The 9,748-nt window shown below is 33.4% G+C and overlaps 1 protein-coding gene across 1 annotated transcript; it reads left to right on the top strand.

The window, feature by feature from the left end:
- Positions 1–2,795: 2,795 nt before the first annotated feature.
- LOC101501551 (uncharacterized) lies at positions 2,796–9,149 on the top strand. Its single transcript, XM_004510936.4, has 12 exons — positions 2,796–3,233; positions 3,717–3,826; positions 4,522–4,591; positions 5,260–5,407; positions 5,514–5,651; positions 5,734–5,873; positions 6,698–6,745; positions 7,613–7,723; positions 7,806–7,987; positions 8,085–8,206; positions 8,523–8,599; positions 8,673–9,149. The coding sequence occupies exons 1-12, from the start codon at positions 3,012–3,014 to the stop codon at positions 8,796–8,798; spliced, it is 1,494 nt and encodes a 497-aa protein (XP_004510993.1). The 5' UTR covers positions 2,796–3,011; the 3' UTR covers positions 8,799–9,149.
- The last annotated feature ends 599 nt before the right edge of the window (positions 9,150–9,748 follow it).

Here is a 9,748-nt window from a genome sequence, read left to right as displayed (position 1 = left end):
AGGGTTTGTAATTTGGGAATTTGGGAATTTTGATATATATATTATGGAATCCATATTTTTAACGTGTTTGAAAAATTAGGGTTTGTAATTTGGGAATTTGGGAATTTTGATATATATATTATGGAATCCATATTTTTAACGTGTTTGAAAAATTAGGGTTTGTAATTTGGGAATTTGGGAATTTTGATATATATATTATGGAATCCATATTTTTAACGTGTAGTACGGGTGATCATTGATGGGTTTAGTTATGCTTATTATGACGAAAGCCTCTTTGGTTCCATGTGCTGATATGATTAATGGACGGGACAATTTGGATTATACTCAAGGTAATTATAATGACATTTTTGACGTCATAAAGTCTAACACACTCCTAAGGATACATGTGTGACCAGTGGGAGATTGTAAGATTTATGGGTCACATATGTAATTAATTAGTAAAGTGTGTTAGGGTCATTATATAATTAGCCAATAAACTAGGGGTCAAATAAAATATAATAGTTTATGGCTAAAGAGCATAATGGTTATGAAAATTAATAGTGTAGATACCAGGCAGTTTCTAATTTAATGAGGGGCTGAATTGGAAATACTGCAATTTGGGATATAACTAATAATAGTTATATATAGGGGTAATGGTCCCCAAGGCAAACACAATAAGACTATTCAGTTTCAAAACCCTAAAGGAGAAAACTCTCTGGTTCTCTCTATCCCCATCAAGAGAGCAAGGTCTTCAGGGTGTTTTGCTTAGGAAGATCACTCAACCCATTGGCTCTATCATCATTATCCTAAGATTTCATTAATGGCAATTCCCACAGGTACGCTTCCGCCTTTGGCTATTCATCATGTAATTGACATGGATAATTAACAAAAACTAGTTCGGTTCGATTCAGAAAATAAATCGGTGCACCAATTTATAAAACTGGTTCAATTCGAATTTTTGAACTAAAAACCAATTCAATTCGATTTTTTTTTGAACTGAAAATTGGTTCGTTTCAGTTTTCAAATAGTTTTAGTTCAGAACTAAACTTTGCCACCCCTCTTAGATAGTGAATCGTCTCATGTCGTTTCCTTCATCTTCTACCTTAATTGTTAAACTTTTCATTTAACATTTATATTTTTAAATTTTTTTCTTCTGTAATTTAAACTATTCTGTAACTATTTGCAATTTTAAATTTGATGAGATTTGATAAGGATGTGATTATAGTATGAAATTCAAGTCTCTTGGTAAAGAATGACAACATCATCATAGCTTAAAGAAATTTGAATCTGCTATTTAAAAAAGTTAAAACTATTGTAGGAAAAGGTCAAATGGCACGAAAACAATCTACTAGATGCCTTTTTTTTTTGGATTGAGCAGGGATCATGTTACTAAGAAAGAGTTGATTATCATCATTTTGTTTGATCTGATTATTTAGTTTTTTTTTCTTCTTTTTCTAGAGATACTAGTTTAAAAATATATTTGTAATGTTCTATTGTGGAGAATTTTGATGGTCTTTATTCTATTATAGAGAAAGATTGAAGAAGCTAATCAAAGTTTAGAGAATGGATTCTAGAGGTACCAGTAAAGGAAGCTGGAAAGCATGTTGATAGTAACTAACAGAGTGAGGAGCATGAGCGGAGTTGAGTGTTTTTTTTCAAATTAGAGAGGTGTAAGTGTCTTTTAATAAAAGTTTAGGGGAGGTAAATGCAAATTATTAAAACCTAGAAAAAATGCATTTTACTCCCTAATTTAATATTTTTTATTGCAAATTCTATATTTATTATGACCTAATTTGGTAGAATATGAATAAGTTATTTACCAGAAAAGAAGGTTTAAGTAGAATGCAAGTGTAACAGTGGCAGAGGGGTGTACCACGACACTTTGAAAGATGTTTCTCCAAAATTTAAATTTTTTGAAATTTTCAAGTTAGAGGAAAATGAAGTCAAACAAATTAAAATTTATAGTTTATATACATCTTTATAAGATCACATAGTAAATTTTTATTTTCAATGAGTTATATAATGTTTGATATGAAAGAAAATACTCAAAGTAACTCTTAATTGGAGGAGGGGAAAAGAAAGAGCCAAAGAGGTACACAGGAATTTTAGAAAACTAATAAGAAATATGAAAATGAATTTCAAAAGTTGACTTCCCGTAAAAGTAGTTTGGGTAAAAAGCTGAAGGGTGTGTATTTGAAAAAAGAGGGTGCCAATAGCAACCCTCTGAACAAAAGTCAATCAGACAACCATACTACCAAGGCCTATAAACTTCACAAAAGTACATCTCCTAGTATCATTTTATTTTTCGAGAAAAAAAAAGTGCCATTTCCTTTTAAGTTTTAGTTTAATTAGTATTTTAAGTGTAAATTAATTTTACATTAAATATAAATTATTTATATTTACATTATAATTAACTGATAAAATATTAATATTATTATATTAAATATCTCTTAATTTAAAATAAAAAATTTACACTTATATATAAATTTTTGTGGTGTATTCATTATCTCATCTTTAATAAAAAAAGTATAAATTATTTATTTATTTATGTTATATCCATAAATATAATTAAAATGATAATTATATAGACATTTAATATGTTAAAAATCTAAATTTAAGTATGAGATACTTTGCCTGAATTTCATCACTGATTTTTCAATATAAAAAAAATTAAAATGAAGTGAAGTTATAAAAAAAAAAAAAAGTGGAATGAAGTCAGGTGAAGTAACAAGATACATGAATCTAATCTGAGATCCCCTTTTCTATTTTGTTTTTCTGTTCCTTTTTAATTAGTTAATTAATCAACAAAATAAAGAAAGAAAGTAAAAATCAAAAGTTCGCAATTTCCTTTTTTTGTAAATATTATAATATTATTTTTTCCCCAATTTCTGCACCGATCACCGTTGGGTAAATATAAGTTCGAGCTCTCTTTCATTTATGCCACTCATACCTTCACGAATCAACCGTCGCCAAGTTCGCCGGAGATTCGGCCCGGCCACCGCTCTCCGATGAACGCATCATAAAACAACACCATGGCGGAGCACGGGACCGCCACCATAAACGACGGCGAACCAGAGCCGCAACAGAACGAACACCAAAACAACAACAACGACAAGAAGAAAGATAAGAATTCAGATCCAGAGCTATTCTGCTGTCTGCTTCAGCCTCTCACCGCCGACGCTGATCCTCAGTACATCGGCATTCGCCGCCTCCTTCTTCATCGGAAAGCCGAGGCTGGAGTCCTCCGCCGTAGGGTAAGCTCCGTAACAAACATTCGCAGTTATCACTATCTTCAGGAACTTTGTCATTCGAATCTGAAAATTGAGATCGTTGTCATGCTCCTTGCTCTATTCTCTTTTGTGATCTCGTTCTTCTCTGTCTTATTAGCATTTTTTTCGTATATTTTTTTTCGAGATCAATTGTGCTAGCTTTTAATTATTTTTCCCTATTGATATCGTGATTCGTGTCCTTTAGCTATGTTATTACATTTCGAATTTTGGATCATAAGCTTATTGATTCTATGGTGTCTTTTTCAGATCAATCAATCATATTAAACAATATCTATTATTATCTTATTTAATTTAATTACGTCGAGTGATGGAATTTTTAAATTTTTAAAATATATATTATTTTATAGTAATTTAGTTACCTTAGGTTTTGTGTACTGTGTGTTGTTGCTTTTTGACTTATGGAGTGAGGTTTTAAGTTTTTTTGACGTTCCCATGATTGTGTTGAAGGATTGGAGATGCAATGGGAAAACTTACGTGGCATACCGGAATTACATATGCAGGCCTAGGAACTGGGAAAGTTTACGAGCACCAAGCCTTCAAAGTACTCCAGGAAACAGGTTGCTGAATTTTTTACTTGAAGTGATGACCAAATATATATTAAATTTTGCATCAATTGATTTCAGAATGCTCACTCACTCTTATCATAAGGTTTAGAATGAAGAATTAAAGGAATCTCTGGTTGGACTTGGAAATTTGTAGTGACTTGGATGTGTTGTTAGACTTTAAACTAAATTTTCATCTGCAGGAAACTTTTGGTAGACAGATGTTCACATATGAATTTAAATGCACTTTGTTTTTTTTAATTTATGTAACATCATAATGACTTTTCTGTCTCAAGCAAACTTACAAGTTGATTATTATTATTATTATTATTTATTGGTGCAAAGATGATTGTTATTTAACTTTGAATGTAAGTTCTTTTACTGTTTTGCTCAGACATCAGGAAGTTCTTTTGAGCAGATGTTTTAGGTTAAGGGGGATATTGTATTCTCCAACATTTCTACTGTGTTACCTTCCAATAAAAATTTATTGTAATCGAAATGACTTTAGTTTCTACATATTTTTACCACTTAAAAAAATATATATATCTGAATTTCATGTACTTCATTGGGGTTAGGTCTTTGATTTCAGCAATTGTTTGTAACTATAACCACATTTTATGCTGATGCAGCTTTCTCATTTTTGGTCCTAGTTTAAATTTATGTTTCCATACAATTCTGACATCAGGATAATTTACTGGTTGATGCATCAGTGGCCGATGGATTCTATCTTCAAGTCCACTCTCCCGTTGGTCAGAGGTGGACAGTTGGAGTTCTGGGAGGGTAAGTAATTCCTTGTAGATAGTGTTGTAATATTTTCCTAATTTTAATTCGTCTTTGCAGTTAATCTTAAATGAGTTGTAATTGTGGTATAAGAAGATGTTGTATTCATTAAACATATTGACAGATTCTATTAGTGGGATTTATACCTTTTAAATCGAAGAATTTGGAAATATGCTGCTGTTTCTTTCCTAATAATTGACTGTCAGCTAAACCTGTATTTGCTATGTAGATTTTGATATAACAAAGTTTCATTCAGTGCTCATTTTTCTGAAATTGCAATTGCAAAAGTTTAAGTTTTAGTTAGAATAATACACCCTAACATACTTCGGGTGTTTTACTGCTAAGGAATCTGGTTATGCCATGATAGTTTGAAGTTTTGTCCAATTACTTTTTCAAATTGGGGAGGTTTGTTAACACATTTATGTGGGAATACTTTTTCTATGTTCCGTTAGTATTAGCTAGTTCAGTTATAGATGGCTCATGCTTACAAGTTCCCTAAGGGCACTTCTTAAGGAATTAAAAAAGGAAATAAAAGTGATGTTTCGTGTGGAAAAGATCAAATTTTAAAATTTCAACGAGTTGAGCGCACCCATTATATAATTTAATTTCTTGGTCATTTACTTTTTTTTGTATCATATGTCAAAATTATGTTTTTATTTTCATGATAGGATGTCCAAATTGCAAACTCAGTATCCAATCATAGAACAAGTTTTAGCTCAAATGCAAGTGATTCTGATCGTCCACGGCATCGCGTGGTTGAGCCTGCCTATTCCTTTGTAGGAATGCATTGCATCTTTGACCAGTGCAAAGCCTCTGGTAGTATCTAGACTCCAACTAGATTTGTCTTACCATTATCTTGGTAACTAATCTCTGGTATGCTTGGTTTTCTTAGTCAACTAATTCCGAAAAGCTTGATGTGTAGTTACGGTGTTAAAGTTCGGGCACATGAGTTCTGACCTACTTGCTTATGGGGCATCAGATGGAACCTTGACTGTGTGCAGTGTTTCGGAGAAACCTTCAGTCCTCAAACAATTAAATGGCCATTCCAAAGATGTCACAGGTTGGATATACTGGCATTATTGCCTTGGTCTTTATCTGATCTTGCACAACATTCATGGTGACATATGCTGATTTATTTTCAGATTTTGATTTTACAACAAACAATCAGTACATTGCATCCTCTTCTTTGGATAAAACTGTGAGAGTATGGGAGATAACAAAAGGCGTTTGCATACGGGTGATATATGGAGTTTCTTCACAACTGTGTATCCGTTTCCATCCTGTGAGTACAAGATACGATACTTGTGTGTGTATAACCTTCTGACCTCTATTTGGAGGATAGCATTATCTTCATTAGTAGTTGGAAAATACTCTCTTCTTAGATTTGAATACTTTTTTTTGTATTCTGGTAAAAAAATTTATAGATTTCATTTTATTTTTTATTGTTACTATTAGAACAAAAACAACATTCTCTGAGTTGTGTTTCAGTTTACCAGATTCCCACTCTCATTTGTCTACCTTCTTAAATGCAAAAAGTCATCATTCTCTACACTAGATTGAGTTTCCTAAATTCAAGATGGCTAGATTATATAAGGGGAGAGAAATTCATCGGGGTCTACTTGAAGTATTTTCTTTTCTTCTTCTTTTTCTTCTTTCACTTTTGCAGTTGGAATGAATAAACTTGTTTTTCAAAAGGAGACATTGATACATGTTGGGTTTAATTTGGATTCCATGTGATTGAAGCTTTAATAATTGATGATATGCTTGTGCAAAATATGATCTAGTGAGGGGGAAGGGGGATGGGAATCTAGTGTGTGGTTTGTGTCCTTCTCCATCACATCTGGTGAAACTTGACTATTCTTCTCTATAAGAGAGAGGCAGGAGCATGAGAGAGGGAAACTTGTCAATTTCAAATGATAGGAAACCGAGAGCAATTTGCAGAATATTTCTTCTCCATCACACTTGGTGATATTCCTCTTTTACTTTTTTTATTTTTCCCAGTGTATGTAATATTCTTATTGGGTTTCGTACTTTATATACAATTTACTCTCTTTTGCATTTGCCTTTGGTTGCTACTGAAGCATGTATTTTATGTATTTGGTGCAGGTAAATAACAACTTCCTTTCTGTTGGCAATGCAAACAAAGAAATAAATGTAAATGTTACCTGTTTCTATCTTTTCATTGAGAATGGCTCCCTCGGTGAAACTTTTTTTTTTAATGTTTTATTTTTGGGCATGCGCATCGTTAATCAGTAAGAGCTGAAATATTGACATGGCATCTATAAAACCTGAAATGTCATTGTGTATTTTCTTTCTTATGTATAGAAAACAATTTATTGTTTGTGGTTTGCCACTAAGGTTATGTTTCCAAGTTTGGAGAGAATGAGATGGAATTGAAAGGGGTGGAAAAAAATGGATGGAATGGAAAACACCACCTCCCATGTTTGGATTATTAATGAGGGAAGAAACGGGAAGGTAATGTGGGCCCTAAGTGTTGTACTTTCAAATTTCAATAGTACCCTTTTTAACACAATTTATGTGTTTAAAATAGCAAATGACTAGTTTTTTATAAAAGTAACCCTCGCTATCCCGAAGTTACAGGGAACAAAAAATTCTAGTTTGAGGGAGATACTTTTCTCACCCCTTCTCTCCACAAATTTCAAATTCCTAAATACGGACAATAATTCCCTTCCCATCCTTTTCCTTCCTTCCATCTGCCTCATCCAGACATACTCTTATAGCAACTTTCTGGGCTGATAATTAGGTAAACCTACAAATACTTGACATGGGGTCGTGTTTGTTTTTTGGACATTGGAGAAAGAGCAAGACAGTGCCACTCAGCTGAATTCATTATATATGATATGCAAAATCTCCCTAGCTTTAACTATTAGTAGCTCAGTGTCTGTGCTACTACCTCTATTCTTTTCCCCTATAAAACCCTATGTTCTTATGTTTTACCATCTCTTGTCGTGATAACATCTTATTTGAATTTATTTTTCTTCTTTTTTCACAACGTACTAGGTGTTCAATTTCAGCACTGGAAGGATAATTAACAAGACAGTATTTGACGCGGAAGTTACCTCTATGGACCATGATCATACAGGTCATCTCATCTTTTGTGGAGATGCACAGGTGTGCTGCTTTATACATGCTCATGTATATCCGAATCATTAGGTTTATCTCACTCTCTTTACTTACTAGATTGAATTTGCAGGGATGTATATACTCTGTAAATATAAACTCCCACACAGGTATGTTATCCCGCTCTCATCGTCATCGAAGTAGCAGCAAGCACAAATCTCCGGTCACAACAGTGCAGTATAGGAGCTTCTCTCTGCTGGCTCGAGGACCTGTGTTGTTGACCTGTACTCAGGATGGAAGTCTGTCTTTCTTCAGGTTCAAAAACAATTTGCCATTACACCCATGTGCATTATGTTGTGCTAATTGACCTCTTCTGATTTTTCTTTGGAGCACTAAAGTTAGCATGTTACAGTGTGGCTTTGGAGATAAAAGGTTATTTAACTCTTCGTTGCTCGCTCAAATTAATTCCTCGGATACACAAAATTCAAGCTTCATTCTGCCCCCTTCTTTCACTTGAAAAAGGAGAATTCATTGGTATGTTGGTATCATTGGTGTTCATTACATTTATTTTTTCCTTCTCTACTCTGTCTCTTGAAGGACTTATAAATTTTAATAATGATGATATAAATTAGACTAAAACTCTTGCTCTGTCAAACCAGAAAATAATCTTTTGGTGTAAGAATTCTATGTTATCTGCTTTTGTCAATTAGAAGTGCTTGTTTGTCGATGTAGAATTCTTATATTGAAACTTGAAAGCCATGGAGACAGATTTGCTGCTAACTTTTCGGAATTTTTTTACTACATGGACATTACAGTTGTTGTCTTTCTAACTTTTTTCTGTTATATGCAGTTGCTGGAAGTGAGGACTCAAATGTCTATTTCTATGATCTAACAAAGCCAAAGCATACATGTGTAAACAAGCTACAGGTTTGTCTTGCATCCATTGAAGGTACTGATGTTACAATCAAAACACAAAATAACAAGAATTTTTATGATGCAGGGTCATCGGTTTCCTGTGATGGGGATTGCTTGGAACCATGGAGAAAACTTTTTGGCTTCATCCGATTTTTACGGCATAGTAATTGTTTGGAAAAGAGAAAGAACAAATCAGAACCAGAATACATAGCAATAGAAGTTTAAAAGCATATATAGTTGAGATGAGGGTCTGTGAAGATAGCTTCGTTTACATTGCTTCTCTCTTTTTTTCGCTGGCACTGTTGTCCTTTTATATCTTTTGTGCTATCATTTCTTATTTTTTTATTTTTGCTACCAACGGTCCCCTTTTGTACCCTGTATGTATTTTGAGGAAGAAAGTTTATTCTTAGTGAGTCATGGTTAGGGATTCTGTATATGAATTCTGCGGGATATATTTTGTTTTTACAATTGCTCACATTGTAATTTTATATCATCAAAGAATAAGGCTTGTGTCTGAATTAACACTCTATTGGTTGATTTAATGTACAAAATATTCATGTAAGTCCCTTATAGTCTGATATATTCATTTTAGTGCAAGCTGAATTTCGGAATTTGTTTCTCAGAAACAGGAAGTCGTCACCATCGTACATGGCTAGTTTTATAATGCAAGTTCATTTTGATTTTTTAAATTTGGCAATGTTTATTTTAGGAGAAAACTACTCAAAATTGCAGCTTTATTGTCTTGGATTTCTTCCTCTACCATATCGATCTATAACTCTTAAAACGATGCACGAGAATCTGGTAGGAAAAATTTTCATGTCATATAATGTAATCCTTCTGATGTGTTGGGTGGTTTTACAGGAAACGGGATGGGAAAGTCTAAGCAAAACGACATCTACAAGTAGTGTCTCACCAAACATGCAACATTACTAACCGTTCCTTTCATTTAGCCACCAACATGGGGCAGGAACGATAGAAGGAGATGGGATCTATTTACATCCCATGAATAGTTTTAAAGAAGCGGGGGCTAAGACTCGGTTGGTATTTTGACTAGCCAATGTCTGCAAAGTGCTGAGGGAGGGTTGTTGGACACTGGAAGAAAGGGTTTTGAGAGAAAACAAGATGAGAGTAGAGGATGAACTTTGATCCAGTCCAAGAGAC

This window comes from Cicer arietinum, chromosome 7 (assembly GCF_000331145.2).
Source record: "Cicer arietinum cultivar CDC Frontier isolate Library 1 chromosome 7, Cicar.CDCFrontier_v2.0, whole genome shotgun sequence".
Taxonomy (NCBI): Eukaryota; Viridiplantae; Streptophyta; class Magnoliopsida; order Fabales; family Fabaceae; genus Cicer; species Cicer arietinum.
The sequence above is the reverse complement of the archived record's forward strand: the minus strand, read 5'-3'. Positions and strand labels throughout refer to the sequence as shown.